Here is a 23285-nt window from a genome sequence, read left to right on the forward strand (position 1 = left end):
AAAATACTAGTCTAAGAGAAGTAAAACGAACAAATATAGACAAATTTTGTCTCAATTTTCAGTAAGTAATAGCATTCAATACCTATGCCATACATTACTGTTGTATGATTTGGGAGAGGGGAGGGTGGGGGTGTAAAGGGCATTCAGTCACCTGACAAGAATGAAAAAAAAAATCCATTTCTCTTACCTGTTCCGTGGGACTGTAGTCTGGTTGCCTGACTACATTTACTTTATCCAAAAAACTAGAAAAGAAAGAAAGCACAAAAAACCTTAGATTACAAGAATAAGCAATGGTATTTATAAATCAACAAGCTCGTTTATTCATGCAATTAATAAGAATCCTCACACAACATTTATTTACAAAGAAAACACAGAATATCAATTTTCTACAGAACAACAAACTATATTCAGTGAAACTTGGGTAGAAAATATGATCATTATTTTTGTTTTATTTAGATCGGTTTATACATTTGTATGAACGTGGAAGCCTGCTATTAAAAAAAATGTGGGTAGTTACAAAAGAAGAAGACACCTAAAGGTAGTTGACATGGCATTTCAACATATAGATAGAAAGCACACCATACAGAGACGTGACATCATAGTTTATCATCTGATAATGTCAATTTTATGACGTTTTTCTGTTGTTGTTTTTTTTTTCAATTTTCTATTCAAGTCATTGTTAATAAAATTAACAAAATTTAGTGCTAATTCCTTTAAACTCCACAATTTTAATAATCGTATTTAGTGTAACTCTTTGCATATTTTCAAATCTTTCTTGATTACCCATTTGGCTTGATAAAAGATTTTGAAAGTACGTGAAAAAAACACAGATTTCATTTGTGAGGATGACAAACGTTGAATTTGGTGATCAAAGTGTTCACCACGATGATAATTTAACCCGAAAAACTGCAGATACATCTAATTTTTTTTGACTAACCGCAAATATTGATTCGGTACATTTCATCTATTTATGGCAGTGTGACATGGGATAAAAAATCAATTTAATAGAAATGAGATAAAAACAGTAGAGTATGAATTAAAAACTTGAAAATCAATTACTGTAATGCACTCAAATTTTAAAATGCTCTAAATTTATACAGTGAAATAAATTCTTGTGAATTTAATATATGCAAGTTACTTGACAAGATTAGGTAACCAACAGACAGAAAGCAATCAAAGCAATCAATAAGCTACAAATAATGTATGGCTGTGTATCGCATCTACAAAACAAAAATTGAAAACCCATCGATGTTTAAAAAGAATTCATTTATTTATTGAAACTCAGATTTAGCAATAATGAAAATATTTATTTACTAATACCATATTTGCAGAATTATGTGTAGTATCGCATGCGCTTACGGAAATAACTGCAAAAGCAGTAATTTTTGAAAGATCAAGAATACAATTAATGTTATCTAAACAACAGCGAGATAAACATGGCTACAAAATTTGGGGATCATCGCTAGACTCAAGCAATTTGATCAAATTTGTCTTAATTAAAAGTAGTGCAGTTTATAGTGAATGCTTCTGTGCCAGTGGAAAAAGGGTAATACTTTCACAAAGCCAACAACGTTTCATCCAGACAAAAGAACCTTTAACTTGGTGGGCATCAATCGCCAGCATCATGACACAAATGAATAAAGAACCTTTAACTTGGTGGGCATCAATCACCAGCATCATGACACAAATGAATAAAGAACCTTTAACTTGGTGGGCAACAATCGTCAGCATCATGATACAAATAAATAAAGAGCCTTTAACTTGGTGGGCATCAATTACCATCATCATGACACAAATGAACAAGTCATTGTCAATGACACGTCCCCGTTCCGTTCATATTTGAGTGACATATACATTCAAAGCAGATCATGACCGAAATGCACCTGCATATGTACAACACATTGTGCTAAATCTGAACAAAATCCATCCATGCATAACTGAGATACGGGTCCGGAATGGTGAAAATGTGCGATTTCAATGCATTTTCGGCCTTAAAGCGGCCCCCATTTGGCTATCGTTAATGAGATCATGAAACAAATGCACATACATATTTGTGACATGATGTACCTTGTGTGTGTGAAGTTTGAATTTGATCAATCCAGACACGTCTCGGATACGGATCCAGAACTGAATTCTTTAAAACAAAATGGCCGCCAGTCGGCTATTTCCAACTTGATCCGAGAAAAAAAATGACGTGCATCAAGGTCCTATTATGTTTAATGTATGTACCAAATTTGAATGAAATCCGTCCATGCATAACTGAGATCCGGGTCCGGAATGGTGAAATGTGCGATTTCAATGCATTTTCGGCCTTAAAGCGGCCGCCATTTGGCTATCGTTAATGAGATCATGAAACAAATGCACATACATATTTGTGACATGATGTACCTTGTGTGTGTGAAGTTTGAACTCGATCAATCCAAGCATGTCTCAGATACGGATCCAGAACTGAATTCTTTAAAACAAAATGGCCGCCAGTCGGCCATTTCGAACCCGTTCCAAAAAAAAAATGACGTGCATCAAGGTCCTATTATGTTTAATGTATGTACCAAATTTGAACAAAATCCGTCCATGCATAACTGAGATCCGGGTCCGGAATGGTGAAAATGTGCGATTTTGATGCATTTTCTGCCTTAAAATGGCCGCTATTCGGCTATCGTTAATCGGATCATGAAAAAAATGCATGTGCATATGTCCCATATAATGTGTGATGTATGAGTGAAGTGTGAACTTAATCGGTCCATGCATGTTCGAGATACAGGTGATCACGGACGGACGCACGGACGGACGCACACAGGGCAAAACATAAGTCCCCGTTTTCGGACTGCGTCCGAACGGGGACTAATAAAGAACCTTTAACTTGATGGGCATCAATCACCAGCATCATGACACAAATGAAAATGACAGCCCCCATTAAATTTTTGAAAGTTGTCTTTGTGCTCGTCATATTAAAGCGGAGGGGTTGTCGTGAGCGTGTCCTTGAATCTTGAGTTCCAAGTGGCGTATACAACAGATTGTTTATTTACATCAAAACAAGTGTTCCATGTAGTAGTAATATGGCCAAAAATAAAAACGGCCGTTATTCGGCCATCTTTGATCTGATTATGAAACACACTGATATGTATGATGTATGTGCCAAATACGAATGAAAATGGTACATAAATTGTGGAAATATAGTAGTAAGGCCAAAAAGTCAGATGGCTGTCAATCGACCATCCTTGACCAGATTTTGAAACAAATTGTCATGGACATGCATCCTAACATGTATAAAGTACATGTATGTGCCAAATTTGAATGAAAACTGACAGAGCACGTCCAAGATACCACATAAAAAAAAAAAAAAAAAGATGCCTGCCAGTTGACCATCTTTGATCCAATTGTGAAATAAATCGTCATGGACATGTATCCTAACATGTATAATCTATGTACCAAGTTTGAATGACAACTGACAAAGCATGTCCAAAATACAACATTTTCAAAAAACAAGATGGCTGCCAGTCGGCCATTTTGAATCGAATCGCTAAACCACTGCATGTGCATATGTCCCACATAAAGTACTAGGCACATGGAAAGAATGAACGAAATCGGTCCAAGGGATTCTGAAATATGACTCTGGACAGACTGACGCACGGACGGACACATGGACGAACGGACGGAGACCGAATTATATGTCCCCGTTTTCGGACTTCGTCCGAACAGGGACTAATAAAGAACCTTTAACTTGGTGGGCAACAATCGTCAGCATCATGACACAAATGAAGAGAACCTTTAACTTGGTGGGCATCAATCACCAGCATCATGACACAAATGAATAAAGAACCTTTAACTTGGCGGGCAACAATCGCCATGACGATAATAAACATTGCAAGATATCTGATTCTGAGCACAGCCCAAACCTGAGGGGTTTGCTTATTGAGAAATTGATTAATGGCGTCAGAACACGTTCAGTAAAAGCAAATGGGGGAAAGAAAGAAACAAAGAAACGAGCGACAGAACCTGAGAAAGAATTGATCAGCACTTGGGGAAAATACGGTGGACAAACGACAGGGTATCTTTAAAAAAATGCATTCCAAAGGAAAAGATTAAGCGATAAAAATGCTAACAGATCAAACCTGAAGAGGTATAGACAGTCATTTAAAGACGAAAACAGCATAAAATCTTACAAAGTCATTCCTATCCCAGTATAGACAAACATATTTCTGTACATGAAGACGCACATCTTTCCAGAGATTGTCGCTACAATCAGGATTCAACAATCCATGAACTTACAGATAGACAGAAAAGACAGCTGAGAAAGCTTGTGAGAATGACTGCTAAAAAGACATATTTGCTGTATATAAAATAGCCTATTGTGATTTAGAGTTGCATTACAAAATGCTTAGTTACAATATCGCCCTGATATATAGCAAATAGGTTTTATAATTGAGGGCATGTAGCTAGACAGTATCTGATCAAGCCCTCTTTGAAGCAGTGTAATAAAAATAGCATTGCCACAAGTATATCCGCCACTTTAACTGATCAGCAGTGTTCAAAATAGAAATGCTCTCATAAATTACTCTCTATCCAATCCGTATTTGACAGCAACATGAGTGAAATCAAATAATCCAGTTTTCCAGCATTGGTTATCACCGTGATTGCCCAGCTGGCCCGAGTACCGTAATCTCTCGTCCCGCCAAATACAAGAAGCACCAACGGAATTTTATTTTTTCGGACGTTTCACGTTTCTGCATTTTTACAGTAAATCTGTGATATCTACAGTTTCCCATGATGCATCCGTGTAAACAATTTTGATGTTTCAAATTTAGTCACATTTTAGATCAACAATAAGCGTAAAGCCGAAGTGTTGAATTAATTTAATTAGTGTAGGGATTCCTAATTAATGAAAAATAATGTTTAGAAAATAAGCTTTGTCTTGAGAATTTGTCGTATTATTTAATATGTATACAGGTACATAAGTTAACTATAAGCAGGTCAAACCCATGCACAGAGGGCAACACAAGTACACGTTTGGTGAAGTAAATATTAAAAATTTGCCTATTAAAGAAGAAGTCTGTCAGCTGATATAGCTCTGCTAGTATCATGTCTTGAACTTGTTGCCAAGGACATGGTCATGGCTGCAAGTGATACGCCTACTAAACACTGACACTGCATTGTATTGTGGGATTGTTTTCTGTCATTCTCACATAAAATTCAAAATTAGGTTTTATTTACATGACAGTGGGCCACATTTAGTTAATTCTCACATGAATGTTCACAAAAATTATGGGGAAGTAACCGTATTCATGTTCATGAGGAAATATCCAAATTGCTTATAAGGAGTTGTCACAATAATCAGGACCCCAAAACCTAATAGTGGCCTCTTGGCGGCCATTTGAATCAAGGTGTATTCCAACGATCATCTTCAATATTATTCTCTACTTTCCTAAAATCATAGAATCCACATCAAAAGATATTTAAAGTGTGTAATTGCCCGATCCCACAGCCAAGGCATTTCCTGTTGTACCAATGATGAAAGTGGTCCAGTACCAGTCATTGTTTGTAATACATCCACTTAAGACGAGTCACGGAAGCCAGCAAGGAAGAGATTACATGTGTCATTCTTGACAACCAATGATGGTGTTGCCAACATTCAATGTGCATATTTTTCATCTCAATGGCAATGAATACATAATTCTGCTCAGACAAGACATCTGTCATACTGATTGTCCAAAGGTTGGCAAGGTACATATCACACAGAAGCACTTTTATACCTTCATCTAGACACTACTGGTCACTTTTATACTAGTAACACCTTCATCTTGACATTACTGGTCACTTTTATACTAGTAACACCTTCATCTTGACATTACCGGTCACTTTTATACTAGTAACACCTTCGTCTTGACATTACTGGTCACTTTTATACTAGTAACACCTTCATCTTGACATTACTGGTCACTTTTATACTAGTAACACCTTCATCTTGACATTACCGGTCACTTTTATACTAGTAACACCTTCGTCTTGACATTACTGGTCACTTTTATACTAGTAACACCTTCATCTTGACATTACCGGTCACTTTTATACTAGTAACACCTTCGTCTTGACATTACTGGTCACTTTTATACTAGTAACACCTTCATCTTGACATTACTGGTCACTTTTATACTAGTAACACCTTCATCTTGACATTACCGGTCACTTTTATACTAGTAACACCTTCGTCTTGACATTACTGGTCACTTTTATACTAGTAACACCTTCGTCTTGACATTACCGGTCACGTTTATACTAGTAACACCTTCGTCTTGACATCACTGGTCACGTTTATACTAGTAACACCTTCGTCTTGACATTACTGGTCACTTTTATACTAGTAACACCTTCATCTTGACATTACCGGTCACTATTATGCTAGTAACACCTTCGTCTTGACATTACCGGTCATTTTTATACTAGTAACACCTTCGTCTTGACATTACTGGTCACTTTTATACTAGTAACACCTTCATCTTGACATTACGGGTCACTATTATGCTAGTAACACTTTCGTCTTGACATCACTGGTCACTTTTATACTAGTAACACCTTCATCTTGACATTACCGGTCACTTTTATACTAGTAACACCTTCATCTTGACATTACCGGTCACTTTTATACTAGTAACACCTTTGTCTTGACATTACCGGTCACTTTTATACTAGTAACACCTTCATCTTGACATTACTGGTCACTATTATGCTAGTAACACCTTCGTCTTGACATCACTGGTCACTTTTATACTAGTAACACATTCGTTTTGATATCACTGGTCACGTTTATACTAGTAACACCTTCATCTTGACATTACTGGTCACTTTTATACTAGTAACACCTTTGTCTTGACATTACCGGTCACTTTTATACTAGTATCACCTTCATCTTGACATTACTGGTCACTTTTATACTAGTAACACCTTTGTCTTGACATTACCGGTCACTATTATGCTAGTAACACCTTTGTCTTGACATTACTGGTCACTTTTATACTAGTAACACCTTCGTCTTGACATTACTGGTCACTATTATGCTAGTAACACCTTCGTCTTGACATCACTGGTCACTATTATGCTAGTAACACCTTCGTCTTGACATCACTGGTCACTTTTATGCTAGTAACACATTCGTTTTGATATCACTGGTCACTTTTATGCTAGTAACACCTTCGTCTTGACATCACTGGTCACTATTATGCTAGTAACACCTTCGTCTTGACATCACTGGTCACTATTATGCTAGTAACACCTTCGTCTTGACATCACTGGTCACTTTTATGCTAGTAACACCTTTGTCTTGACATTACTGGTCACTTTTATACTAGTAACACCTTCGTCTTGACATTACTGGTCACTATTATGCTAGTAACACCTTCGTCTTGACATCACTGGTCACTTTTATACTAGTAACACCTTCATCTTGACATTACCGGTCACTTTTATACTAGTAACACCTTCGTCTTGACATTAACGGTCACTTTTATACTAGTAACACCTTCGTCTTGACATTACTGGTCACTTTTATACTAGTAACACCTTCATCTTGACATTACTGGTCACTATTATGCTAGTAACACCTTCGTCTTGACATCACTGGTCACTTTTATACTAGTAACACATTCGTTTTGATATCACTGGTCACTTTTATACTAGTAACACCTTCATCTTGACATTACTGGTCACTATTATACTAGTAACACCTTCATCTTGACATTACTGGTCACTTTTATACTAGTAACACCTTTGTCTTGACATTACCGGTCATTTTTATACTAGTAACACCTTCATCTTGACATTACTGGTCACTTTTATACTAGTAACACCTTCATCTTGACATTACCGGTCACTATTATGCTAGTAACACCTTTGTCTTGACATTACTGGTCACTTTTATACTAGTAACACCTTCGTCTTGACATTACTGGTCACTATTATGCTAGTAACACCTTTGTCTTGACATTACCGGTCACTATTATGCTAGTAACACCTTTGTCTTGACATTACTGGTCACTTTTATACTAGTAACACCTTCGTCTTGACATTACTGGTCACTATTATGCTAGTAACACTTTCGTCTTGACATCACTGGTCACTATTATGCTAGTAACATCTTCGTCTTGACATCACTGGTCACTTTAATGCTAGTAACACATTCGTTTTGATATCACTGGTCACTTTTATGCTAGTAACACCTTTGTCTTGACATTACTGGTCACTATTATGCTAGTAACACCTTCGTCTTGACATCACTGGTCACTATTATGCTAGTAACACCTTCGTCTTGACATCACTGGTCACTTTTATGCTAGTAACACCTTTGTCTTGACATTACTGGTCACTATTATGCTAGTAACACCTTCGTCTTGACATCACTGGTCACTATTATGCTAGTAACACCTTCGTCTTGACATCACTGGTCACTTTTATGCTAGTAACACCTTTGTCTTGACATTACTGGTCACTATTATGCTAGTAACACCTTCGTCTTGACATCACTGGTCACTATTATGCTAGTAACACCTTCGTCTTGACATCACTGGTCACTTTTATGCTAGTAACACATTCGTTTTGATATCACTGGTCACTTTTATGCTAGTAACACCTTCGTCTTGACATCACTGGTCACTATTATGCCAGTAACACCTTCGTCTTGACATCACTGGTCACTTTTATGCTAGTAACACCCTTGGTCTTGATATCATTGGTCACCACACTATAACACCATCAGTCTCTGGATCACCAGTACTCGTACTGACATCAATTTTATCCATAGATAGATTTTCTTGACCATTCCAATGGGGTTTGCTCAATGTTTCCTGCACAGACCGACGCAAAAGACGTATCTCTACACAACTCCCAAACATGATTATATCTTTCCAACAATCTGTCAGGCCTGCACTTCCACACTATAAGTTTGTAAATTTATACAATGGAAAAGTTTTCACTATTTCACAATGACTCACTCTCTTACTTTCCTGGTTGAGTTGCTAATTGTTTTTCAGTTGTAATTGAAAACTACAAGGGCTTTTATCTTCAAAACTAAACCTCCAAATATTGAAGCCAAATTTTTATCATATGTGAGGCTATAGCATAGGGGTAAAGACGATGTGGAATAGACCATTTTTCGTTCACTGCGAGAATCGCGCGTTATGCGTGAAATCGAACGTAAAAATAGGACAAACAAAGGTCATAGCAACGTAGTGGCGTCAAACATCGCGTGGGATTCGACAAACGCGAAAGTATTTTTGGGGACATTTCCATGCTTAACAAGTCATTGAAAATGACACAGTCCCCGTTAAGTTCTCTTTGTGCTCGTCATATTAAAGCGGAGGGGTTGTCGCGAGTGTGTCCTTGAAACTTGAGTTCCAAGTGGCGTATACAACAGATTGTTTATTTACATCAAAACACGTGTTTTGTGTCATAGTAATATGGCCAAAATAAAAACAGCCGTTATTCGGCCATCTTTGATCTGATTATGAAACACACTGATATGTATGATGTGCCAAATACGAATGAAAATGGTACATAAATTGTGGAAATATAGTAGTAAGGCCAAAAAGTCAGATAGCTGTCAATCGGCCATCCTTGACCAGATTTTGAAACAAATTGTCATGGACATGCATCCTAACATGTATAAAGTACATGTATGTGCCAAATTTGAATGAAAACTGACAGAGCATGTCCAAGATACCGCATAAAAAAACAAAAACAAGATGCCTGCCAGTCGACCATCTTTGATCCAATTGTGAAATAAATCGTCATGGACATGTATCCTAACATGTATAATCTATGTACCAAGTTTGAATGACAACTGACAAAGCATGTCCAAAATACAACATTTTCAAAAAACAAGATGGCTGCCAGTCAGCCATTTTGAATCGAATCGCTAAACTACTGCATGTGCATATGTCCCACATAAGGTACTAGGCACATGCAAAGAATGAACGGAATCGGTCCAAGGGATTCTGAAATACGACTCCGGACGGACGCACGGACACACAGACGGACGGAGACCGAATTATAAATCCCCGTTTTCGGACTTCGTCCGAACGGGAACTAATAATGTGCTGTCCACATTTGATGATAGGCAATTTCGATTAAGTGAGGGTATTCGGAAGCAATATTCCTCTGTCGAAGATCGGCCGGTCGATGTGAGCTACGAAATAAAGAAATTCGAGTTCAAAATCAATGCGCGTCTTTCATGCATCTCGCGAGATCTCGCAATTGTACGGAAAATCACCTATTGTGAGGGTTGGATGTAAGTATGGCAGTCAGGGTTTAGCTATTCTTCTCAATTTCCTATGACAAAACTGATAGAATGTGTATGAAAGTGAAACAAACAATAAATATGTAATCGTAAATAAATATGTAAGACGTCGGAAACCCTGCCGTGGCCATATTTTTAAATCTGGGTGGCCATTTCCATCTAAGATCTATTCTAATGTTTATCTTTAATATTTTCTACTTTTTCCAAATCATGGAATCCACATCAAATTATAAAGCATGTTATTAACTAAATCTCACAGCCAGAGCATTTCCAGTCGCACCTAAGACGAAAGTGATACAGTACCAAAAATCATTGGAAGTGAGGGTGTGGCTAGTCTTCTCAGTTTCCAATGACATAACTGGTAGAAATGCGTTCCAAACACAGGTCAATCTCAGGAGTATATCCAAGTAGTATGCACAAGATCGTAAAGAATGGAAAGAATGGTACATACTTCACATAGTAAAACATTGGTGTTTTCACTATTTCAAATTATGACTACCACAGTTTTTACTCAATATGTGAACTGACATGCTGTACATGGTATGGCAGTTAGTGAGTACAAATATTTGTCAACAATCGAAAGAATTTATAAATAAAATCTGGCAAACAAATATTCTGTAGAATAAAAATATTTACTGTTGATAACTACAATATTCACAGAGGTTTATTCTATTTTAGCTGAAAAAAACAACAACAAATTCGGTCTGACATTTTCAGTATTTTGCAGTATTTTCATTGGATTTCATTTTTACTTATGCTGGCTTTCAGCAGTGGTAAAGGTTAAAATTAATAAGAAGAGGTCATGTGAAATGCAACTTATTTCAGCTGAAATCATTTTCACACGCAAACTAGTCATTGTGATAACATACGTCCTTGTTTGTATTTGCAGAGACAAAATTATATATCCTTCTTTGTAAGAACCATGAACACTGTGAGTAAAAGCATGCCTCAGAAGTGGTTAAGGAAACTAAAGCCAACAAGGCCAGCCAATCTGCCATTTAAATCCGATCATAAAACAAACTGACATGCATTAGTAAACCATTACGTGTGACGTTCATACCAAGTTTGAATGAAATCAGCCCAGACATGCTACATGTACACATAATAATTATCACACGACTGACTGACTGACAAACGGACGGACAGACGAATGGACAGACTGGTTACTATTTGCTCTATTCTTTGCAAATTTTAGCACAGTAACTGAAAAAGCTAATAAAATTATATTTAGACCATGCATTTTATCGCTAGCGACAAATAAAATGAGTCCTGAACAAAGCCAATCAATGTGTACTTTTATCCAAAAATATACTGCCAGTGAGAAAGCGTCTGCAATGAAGGGACAAGGTCCAATAAACTGGAAAATAATAAAATGTCCAAACCACTGATTTAAAATCTTTATCACAGACGCAATGCGTCATTAATCAGGAATGCATTACACCAACATGCATTTAGGCCATCATACGAGTGATCCAAACAACGAATGTAAAATACAGCCAGCTAAATTGAGCAAATATTAGATAAATATTAACAAAACAATCGTGTCGATCAAATTGTATTTTTCAGTTAAAAACAAATTTAAATATACAAAAGAATAATCTGAAAATAGCAGAGGATATTATAATAGGACCTGGTATAACTTGATTTGAAATATTATTTTCTAAATTCCCAAAAGGACGAAATTTACACATAGAAAGCCAAAACAGTTATTAATTTAAAATAAAAACCTGCACAATTCTCACCACAACAGATGGTGACCCATCCAGTGAAATTAAACAAAAATTCCTCATTGCATGAACATGAGATTAAAAAAAAAAAATCCAAATCTATGGAAAAAAAAGTGAGAAAAAAAGATTCTTTTTTAAGTCCGGATAAAAACATACAAAACCTAGAAAATTCTGGGTGGGTAAAATGATCTACCCTTCCACAGGGTTAATGTATGCTTGAAATAAAAAGTAATCAGGAAACCTTGGCTGTGTATATAATTGCATATACAGCACCATACTCTACTATATATAGTACCTGGGAGTTAAAAATAGACGCGTATAATTGATCAGGCTGCTGGGCCTTTCAAAGGCTGGTTCTTAGGGCTTTTCTAATGGCGCTTGACAAACAAAATGCGGCATGCTCGAGTCAATAATTCTGCAGAACTCACAACACAGCACGCAACAATGATTTGACTAGCAGCACAACTGTGCAAAAAGAAACCACACACTACTCTTTTGTCTGACCTCCCTCCTCTCTTTACCTATTTATTTCTTTATGATAAAATAAACCAGCCCTCCTGTTTATGTTTTATTTTTATTGAAAAAAAAAAGACAATTAATTTTAAGGCTAAACTCAGCTTTGCTGATGTTATTAAAGTGTTGTATTTCAGAATTGGTGAAATGGTGCATTCATATGCAAACTACAGGGCTGAGTGGACACAGGGAATAAAATAAAACTACGGGTTAAAAATACAGAGTTCCAATTTAACAAAACCTCAAGGTGACATTGAGGAGTCGCTAGCTGCCCCACAAACGTTACCAAAAATAGCACTGGTAGTAAAAATAAGCAAATATTGAAAAACACACTTGTGCTTGGTGCTTAGCACACTATGGATATAATTTGCAGACAAAAAACAATGCCTGTCCATACATAATTATATTTTACAAACATATGAAACTGAACAATTATTTATATTCAACATTATATTAACACCAATAATCAATGTTTATTATTATTAGATCTTCAAAAAAAAAATATTGTCACTCACACAACCAATTAATATTAAAAGACAATTTAATTAGTAATAGATTGTTAATATAAAAACAAAAATATCACAGGCAATAAATGGCTGCCATTTTGACGTCAAACATAACAGATATTAATTTGTACAACATCAGGTCCGAATGGCGATGAGTCATTTAAAATTAGGAAAGAGAAGAAAAAAAATGAAAGGAATAAAAATTGTAATACAAATAAAGAGATACTATACAGACAGGAATGCATTGGAATTACAATGGTTCTATTTTTATCCCAGCCTTGGCTAAATTAAAACTTGTCTGAATAGACCGTGATGACACTGCCATTTCAATATACAGTCAAATGACATAAGCATGTAAATTAGCTGACAAGGAAAACTGATGAAATATATGCATGCATGCATCGTCTCTGCACAGGGGGATGACTACGATTGGAACCGGTTGCCAGGGTAATAAGCTGATAGGATTGTAGCTATTTTTAGACACAGTGGATATGGAGTAGCTAGTGCATCTATAATTGTGAGTGCATTTACACTTCAAATAAAGAGTAAGGTTTTCTTTCAATTTTTTTTTTTTGATGAATCTTTTACTTGGACAAACAAAAGCACAGATAATTTGAGTGTAAGTAACAATGCTATTTCAACAGTTGATTTTTTTTTTAATTGGAGCTCAGTAGAGAGGCTCCTTGACACAGTTGGGCTAAGAAAAGCAAAGGGATGCAGTCGCCATAGAGACCATACAGATCAAAATGATGTACTGAGAAGAAGGGCTTATTAGTATCTCCACACAAAAACAAATTTTTTATTTTTTTGAATATCCCAGCAATGTGTCCCAGCATAGTAAATACTATGTATGTAAATATAATTTTCCAACTGACAAATTTTTGGGGAATAAATTCTTTTTAAATATTTTTAATTCCTGTTTCCACTGCTCAGACACCCAAATTCCTTACTGCCAAAAAAGCAGGCACCAATTGCGATAAAAATAATACACAATTCAACTACCTTGACTATCAAAACAAGCAAAAGCAATAAACAGGTTTATATATGAGAGCTAAGAATTGTACACAAAAAGGCAGTTAAAACTTCCGTTTTCATGGACAAAATGTGATCGGCTGAAAAAAGAGTGGATGTAAAAATTTATCAAGTGTTTGGGACAAAAGCAATAATGCATTTGGATCACGCTGCAAACAGCAAGGTACTTATCATATAGATACATTAAGTCAACAGTTTCAAGGGATGATAACAAAACTCAAAGAATGAGTGAAGGAAAATGCATGGTTCTATTTTTAGCATAGGTCACATGACACATATCAAAGCATGAGTTTGACTGGCCATTGGGTTCTCAACATGGCCAGCATACCAACATACAAGCTGGTTGTCAGGCGGAGCTACAAAAACTGGCGAAAAAAATCTATCAATAAAATCTCAAAATACGCTCCCTAAACACCCACCCAATTTGAGTATTTTTTTTAAAAGCATTCAAACTTGCTATGAGAGTGAAACAGCTGCAGAACTGTTGATCTAACGCCCAGAATAATTCCCTAATTCATTTCAATTCTAAGTGACAGCTGACATGGTCTACAGACCCCCAGTACTGTTCTATTTATATCCTCCCAGTTGACAAGAGATTGCCTTGTGCATATTACCCATTACGTAGCCCAGATTTACTTTGGTCTTAGCTTTTCTACTAAGCTTAACCAGAATATGGAGAAGCACCAATTCTTAAATTCACTCACGGACAAAGGACATATTTTTAGCTTTTTTTGTTGCACAAGCTAATTGTTGGTACATTTTATGACATTAACCAAAATCCTTAACTACAATTCTCCCCGTATATAATAGTATAGCCGACTTTTAATGTTCTTTTTTTTTCATTATTACATGTATTCTCCATCCATAAAAACTATTGCCTATTGTGTGTTTTATTGCTACTGAGAGGGACAACAAAAAACAGAACATACCTTCTACTAAAAAGCTACACAATGAACTCATCAGCTCTTTCAAAATACAGAGACCACATCTCTGTGTCCAATAGAAAACACTGGTCACCCTAGCAACAAAACAACCAGCTTTGCCAGATACATTTGACTGTTTTTTGTATATTGATAAGGAAACGGCAACAAATGTTTTCGATTATAGGTGGTATATGTTCTTGCTCAGTTCACACAACTAACATCATTTAAGGTTGCACTGCGTATAACAGAGGGGTGTTTGTAGACTGGGATACAAGGAGTAGTTAAATGTACACCAGAATGGCGTAAAGTGCAAACAAAATACATTTTCATCACTTGTGAAAATGAATGCATAGAAACCATTTGTATAAAGAAAAGGAAATTCTATAAAGTCGGACCGAATCGAGAAAATGTAAATTTGTCAAGAGCAAAAAAATAATATATACTGGTAGATGAGATGTGAACATTCAAATGCAACCATTTAAAGAGTTAGTTGGTCACTTTGAAGTGTAGAGCAATTCTGACATTAGTTTCTGTTAAATGGGGTCATGTACCATGCTCAGACATTACCGCTTCCAGGCAGACTGAATCTCTTAAAACTGGGCAGTTTTCACCTTTTATTTGTATATACAGTAAAACCAGTCTCACTTAAACGAACCCCAAGGAACAAGATTGTTCTGATTACAGAGGTGTTCAATTATCTAGCACCAAGAAAACTGTTCAGATTACAGAGGTGTTTGATTTTAATATAGAGGTCTATTACAATAAAACCTGCCTATAAGCAAACACCACCAGAAATGAGACGACCATTCAAATTACAGATACAGAGGCCTGTAAAACCTGCCTAAACCAATTGCCAAAGAGACTGAACGATTGTTAGGATTACAGAGATTTTGAATTTAAGGAGGTCTGTTAATACACCAATGATTCACTTTTGTGTTGACAACCATGGGTATATATTTATTAAATTAGATCTGTTCTTACAGGTATTTCCCATACCTTGAGAATATTTTTTTATTATTATAAATCTGTCACCGTAACGCCATAAGTTACAGCATGCTATAATTTTGCGGTATTTGACGGAGTATTTTCATCCTACCATATTAGGAAATGCGAATTCCAAATATGGAATGATTACGCGCATAAGCGTCATCTAATAATAAAAACAAACATGGCTGCCACCTGGGTTTGACCGGACTCCACACAAAGAACTTTGATGATTTCATTCTAAACGTTTTGGATTTCGGCATTCCCATGATATATCCTTGGAAGGAAAAGATGTATAATAATAAGGTTATTACAAAGATACCTCAAAGTATGCACTCGGACAGTACGCCGTCACATCGACCTCTGCTACGTATCGGCCAATACTGCCGCTGTACTGTCTTCGTGCATACTTCCTCGTACTAACCTCATATTATTGATAGGCCAGCAAAATTGTTCAACTTTTCCTCTCACCACATCAAACTGGAGAATGCCTATTTCCTCCAATAGAAGCACACCCCAGAAATTACAAAACAGCTATTTTTTTCACAAGCACCCTAACGGTCAAAAGACCTCCGCTGTCCTATAAAAATATTTTAATAGTCAAGTAATCCACACTCACAAGACAAAATAAAGCACACTCTCAGGAAAATAGTTTGGCTCTTGTTGCTAAAAACACACCCACCCACTTAACTTTCATCCACAATATTGAAAGCACAACCATATCAGTAACAGTTTGCTTAAGAATCATTGTTATGCAAATTAATGAGCTATAGGAATAGCTGTGTTCAGTCATCTTTGATTATAGCATAGCTAATAAATTTAATGACAGTGCTCCTGGATCCCCACATGTACCCTCGCCACTTTACAACATTATCATTAATTGTTGTCATTACCATTAATTATTGTCATCATCATCATCATTATGTCATCATCATTATGTCAATTAGTGACGTTCCATAAAACTTGTTTAGAGTTTTCTCATACAATAGGATTTCAATAAGGATATTGTTGACTGTGATGACGATAACTTGGATTTTAAATTATTTGGAAATCAAATTGATATTGTTGTAAATTATACATATCTAGGCGTTGTCTTTGCCGAAAATGGTTCATTTAAGTTGGCATGTGCAATTTTGGCCGGAAAAGCTTCAAAGGCAGCGTACGCGGTCAGGAAAGGAATTGGTAACGAGATTTCACCAAAATTACTTCAAAAAATATTTGATTCAAAAATTAAACCAATTTTAAACTATGGAGCGGCAGCTATAGGAAATCGGTATTGTAAACCAATTGAAGATGTTCAGTTAAAGTGGTGTAAATATATATTAGGTGTGGGGCAAAATACAACCAACAATGCAGTTATGGGTGAACTCGGACGATATCCACTTAGTATTGGCAGAAATCTAATCTGTATTAAATTTTGGAAACGTATTCTGAAAATGTCATCTAATCGACTCGTTTACAAAGCCTATAGAGAGTCTGAAAAAATGGCACAGATAGGAAAACCATGTTTTGCTTTAGCTATTAAGAAATTATTAATTAAACACAATATGCATACTGTTTGGGAGAATAAGGTTTATCTCCCAAATTATCGACGAAACAACGTTGTTAATTGGAAAGAAAGAGAGAGATTGTTATTTCAAAAGTTGGAAAGATGCTTTATTTGACGATGTTCGTAGATCCCCAAACAGTAGAAATAAGTTACAAACGTTTCGCCAATTTAAAACAAATATTTTTTACGAGAATTATTTGGATATCGTTCATGTTCCCCTGTACAGACAAGCTTTAACTAAACTCCGGTGCTCTAATCATAAGTTACACATTGAGACCGGTAGATATTATGGAACTCCAGTGGAAAATAGAACCTGCCAAATATGTATAGATGCTGTTGAAGATGAAACTCATTTTCTGGTAGTATGTCCAGCATATAACCATATTCGAAAACCGCTTTTTGATCGAATTAACCACATTGAACCACAATTCGAGTTCCTTTCGCCTATCGCCTATTTTTTCTCAGGATAACCATGAAATCATCCAAAGTATTGCAAGATTTGTATACACAGCTTTTCAGATTAGATATAATCTGTTAGTGTGAGTTCTCCAATAGATGAGTTGTATATGTGTGTGTATGTGTATATATATATAATACTTTATTTTATTGAGGCGAAAAAAGTCACGCCTGTAACTTTCGCATTGTAACCTGTTCCCCCAGGTTAGTGGGGTATATTTCTTTAGAGAAATGGAAATAAAATAATAATAATAATAATACAATGTGCTTTTGATAACTGTGCTTGATTTCGGTTTAAAATACCCCAAGAAAGTGTTCAATGTTCTTCATGTAATTAGGTGTTCGTTAGACAAGGGATTTTTCACACAAAAACTACAAATTCGGTCAAATTTTGTTAGCAGTTGGCTTGATGTTGCCAAAACGAATCATTTGGCTATGAAAGTTTGATCATTTTTTCATGATTTGTCGAAATCAGAAAACCCTGTTTCTCAACTTGTCACTCTTTTTAGGTTCAAGCTGTATTCAAGATATCGGTAAATTAATCACATTTATTTTATTATCAATTGTACGCCAGCTGACAGTGGTTCAGGGCTCAAAATGCAACTACAGTATCTCGGCAAATGGTTTCAATTCGCCACGAAAGAATACAAAATTGTGACATTACGCAACAACAAAAGAATGATCACAAGAAAGATTCAAAGCAGGATCTTTCTCTCTGATTGGCTATGACAACTGATACATCGCTCAGTGTAATTTGGCCACATAGGTGTGGCTAGAAGGAAGATCTCTACTTATTAAAAGTTAAATAGACAAAGCAATGTCCGTCCATAAATAAACTTAGCAAAAATGAGGTGATACCACAAAATCTTGGTTAATATTGAAGAGTAAGAAAACACAAAGACCACTGACAACAAGAAAATGCATTTGTTTCTCTCATCTATATTCACACGATAATACAAGTTCTTATCCATGTTGCCATGGTAACCAATGCAATCCCAGCATCGATTATAAAATAATTACAAAAAAAAATCATGATCAATGAACAGTGCAATCCATACTCTTGTAAAGATTCATCTAAAAATACCTGCCAAAAAACATTATCTTCTTAAATTGGTTTAAATCTCAAACAAAAGATCAGAATCAACAATCGCGGATGGGCTAGGTTTTTCTTTCTCTTTCAGTATTAAAGACATTATCTTCAAACAAAAATTGAGACACTGCTTTCAAATATTTGAGATATTACTGCTGAAAATGCTTATAACAACTGAACATTTATATACACCATCTAGACAATCATACATTGCTTTCTTTCAGCATTCCTAAATCAAATAACGACGTTAAGTAGTTTAAAACAATTATGCACAACCTTATGAGAAAGCTGACAACCCTGGAGAAATAAACAACAAATACAGGGGATTCAACCAACCCATCTTTTTCCCCCCTGAGTTGGAGACCACATTTAATGCAACAGTGAGCAACAATGATGCCAGACCCTGGGCGGCTACTACCCCATAAAAAAAAAACGAAGGTTGATTGGCCTCCCAAATCAAAGAGCTTGTGAACAAATAGTAACCTATCAACAATGGTAGCAATATCTTTTTGGCTGTATCTTTTTGCTGAAAGCAATTGAGTAGTATTGAAAGGCATAAATGCAACTGACAGATTCATACATTTGATTTACAGGATTCATTAGTGAAGGAAAAGCCCTTTTATGCACATCAAAACATTCCAGAACATAAACAACCCCAAAGTTGACCACTTCCCTTGTGAGGACCTGACCTGAGGACAAGGCAGAAGTCAAAACGCAGTAACCCCCATCAAACAATCAGATGGTCTGAAAATGTAATTATGTAAATGCAATTTTGTTTTTCTTTGCTGAATGTGTGTCTATGTTTAAGGTTTGTGACACCATTTCAGCAGCAGGCGGAATATCCAAGCCATTATGATGAAACAATCGTGCTCAGACAAAAAAAAACTAAGTCTCTTTGCGAATGAGACATGATGATGTGTCATTCTTGTCAATGATTCAAGTAGCTGTAGTATCGTTTCAATTCTATAAATTTACATCTTTCAGCATTCATGATAATGAAAATTCCAGCAACAACTTGCTTAAAATGCCAAATGATGAAAATGACCGACTCCCGTCCTAAAAAGTTCCATTGAAAATGACTGACTGCCGTCATAAAAAAAAATCCCCCAATGTAAATTAATATGACACGTAGCCTAAAAGCTTCAGTGAAAATCACTGCAACACCCAGCCTTCAGTAAAAATCACTGCAACACCCAGCCTAAAAAGCTTCAGTGAAAATCACTGCAACACCCAGCCTAAAAAGTTTCAATGAAAGTCACTGCAACACCCAGCCTAAAGAGCTTCAATGAAAATCACTGCAACACCCAGCCTAAAAGGCTTCAATGAAAATCACTGCAACACCCAGCCTAAAGAGCTTCAATGAAAATCACTGCAACACCCAGCTTAAAAAGCTTCAGTGAAAATCACTGCAACACCCAGCCTAAAAAGCTTCAGTGAAAATCACTGCAACACCCAGCCTAAAAAGCTTCAACAAAAATCACTGCAACACCCAGCTTAAAAAGCTTCAATGAAAATCACTGCAACACCCAGCCTAAAAAGCTTCAGTGAAAATCACTGCAACACCCAGCCTAAAATGCTTCACACAAAATATGCGAAAAATGTCTGTTGCAAAATAAAAGCAATTTACATAAGTTAAATTAAACTTTTATCACCTTTTACAGAAGAAAAGTAACCTAATTTTTTGTTCATATTTTTTTTCAAAATTTTGATGAACACAAGTAGCTAATAGAAAATTATGCACATCGGAAACAAAATTAACCCCCCCAAAAAAAAGTATAGAAAAAGGCAAAATGTTACGCACAATTTTAGTGACGAAAACTATGGTGTCTAATTAGTTAATCATGTTAATCCGTGATATGGTGTATATACACAAAAGATAGCTTGGTAGAAGTGATACGTATTCTGCTATTCAGCAGCGATGCTTCAAACTGCAGAAAATCACCCTAAGACCAATCCTGTATTGTTCATGTGTGCTGACAACATACAGTAACCCACAGATTTGATGAATTAGTATTCATGAGGTCAAATATTCGTGAAAGTCGACAGTCTTTAGAACCACGTGAAATTTTCACTGCTACAAAAAGTCTCTCACAAAGTCAACGTGGTTTACTACATATGATTTACCTAATAAGTATGAGAAGGAAGATAACACGAGGGTCACTCAGAATTATTGGGATCCCTTCCCAAGCCACTGATCATATAAACAAAATAAATGAACACTCATTTGTAACCAACATAGAAAAAAATTATGCATGCATGCATCAGGAATATCAAATCAGCTCACAGTGTATCCAAACAGACTAAAAAAGATATATATTTTTTGTAAAAACACAAAAATGATCGAGTTTGATATCTATATTCAACATTATTGTAAAAACTAGTCAGCAAAAGTGAGAGTGATCATCAGGATCCGTAAAGAAATACAAATGAAACCATTCATTTCTACAAGAATAATTACTGACCCTACAACCAAAGAAATCAAAGATGGTGAATCAAACCCCCACATATTGCAATAATTGCTCCATTTTAGATTGATGAAACCATTTTTTTTCTTCTTTTAAATCAATACTTTTTATACCAATGCTATATACAACAAATAAATGTTACAAACCTGTATTTGTAATGAATGGACATGGCAGAAAAAAAAAAAAAAAGCGAGAGGAAAAAAAATAGTTCATGGAAGAATTACATTGATGAAGCAGCAGTTTGTAGTACCATAGTCTACATTTGAGTCTACAGAAGGAAAATGTATTCTATGCTCAGAAGGTGGGCAGAAAATAAACAGAGAAAAAATATGTAAATTTCCCCTTTTTCAGAATGAAATACATCCTTAGTCGGTGTTACAGTGTTACAATTCAGAAGAGAGCAAAGGATACGCTGAAAACCGTAAATCAAAAGCATGAAATTTGATTCATTCATTGTAATCAGGGGAACGCTGTTCAGATTTGCCCACTGCGAGGCCCCATAGTAGACACTGAAAGAGACTGCGCACTGCAACGCCATAATGAGAATTACTTAATTAGATGTGGGGGAAAGCTAGCAACCATATACCTTGGCTGAATAAACATTACAATCGCTATCACTAAAGACTATTTATCAATTGTAATACTGCCAGAGAAAAAAAATATTTAATATGCTAAGGCTATTCAATGAATGCGTCTGATTGGTGGAGCATTACGACTGAAATCAATAATTTTGAATATACAAAACAGATACCTGGTTACCAAGGAGAATTATGTAGATTTGCAACAAACACACTGCATTCAGACTCCCTATCTTGCTGTAAAATCATAGCCATATCGGCCATTTTGTCTCAAGATCCAGTGTCAGAGTTTCAAAGCTACAGACGTTTATCCATGCACTTAGGCTGCCATAATTGTTGAAAATTATTTTCCAACTGCTTGCAGCTATGGTATTCAGGTTTTTGGCAGATCATTCTTCCAACTTTTCACGTGTGATAACATTTTCTATTGATTTTCAGATTTAGCATGAACTAAAAATTTCTATTGCCTAATTTCTATATAAAAAAAAACCCTGGGTCACGATTTCTCCTTCCCAATGACAATAAATTTATGTATAAACATATATTAAATATAATTGTAGAAATTGTGAATCAGAAAAAATAGTAATATATTTCACATTAAGATTTTTATGTAATCAAATTCATAATATGTATTAATAAAATACATATTCAAACATAATGATGGTGATAGTTTAAAACTTCAAAAAAAATATTCAGAAAATGAACAACACTGTGGGGAAATATATTGGTTTTCTGTAGAAACTAAAGGTGAAGACAAGGTTTCTTAGTCGAGACCAGAAATACATGGCTGAGGAGATCGATAATATGGTGATGTAATATTCTACACTTGACTAAAATTAGAACAGAAGGGTCATCTTTTGAAAGACATGGGGGGGGGGGTTGTCAGATGTACCTTTCAATGGCTGATAAGGTGTTTTCCAGATGCCCCTCCCTCCCTCTCACTTAGTCTTCAGATCCAAGCAAAAAAAAAAAAAATTACCTTGGATGAATATTAAAAAACATCACGACTACAAATGCAATTGTACCGGGGAGTTCATGAAAATATTTGAATTTTTCTATCTTGAAATTTGAAAATTAAGAAAAGAAGGAAAATTAAATCAATAAATACAGATGGGTTAGAAATAAATTAGTTTAATGTTTTTTTGGATGAATATTAATTTATTACTTAAATATTTTA

The 23285-nt window shown here is 35.6% G+C and overlaps 1 protein-coding gene across 1 annotated transcript in view; it reads right to left on the bottom strand.

Annotated features, from left to right (window-relative positions):
* Positions 1–23285, bottom strand: part of LOC100370457 (guanine nucleotide-binding protein G(s) subunit alpha-like) — a 40216-nt gene that overhangs the window by 7839 nt on the left and 9092 nt on the right. The window contains exon 6 of the mRNA XM_002734425.4: positions 188–242. Coding sequence (XP_002734471.1) covers positions 188–242 — 55 coding nt within the window. The remainder of the gene's footprint in view (positions 1–187; positions 243–23285) is intronic.

The sequence above is a fragment of the Saccoglossus kowalevskii genome, chromosome 6, assembly GCF_978046115.1.
Source record: "Saccoglossus kowalevskii chromosome 6, keSacKowa6.1, whole genome shotgun sequence".
NCBI classification, from domain to species: domain Eukaryota; kingdom Metazoa; phylum Hemichordata; class Enteropneusta; family Harrimaniidae; genus Saccoglossus; species Saccoglossus kowalevskii.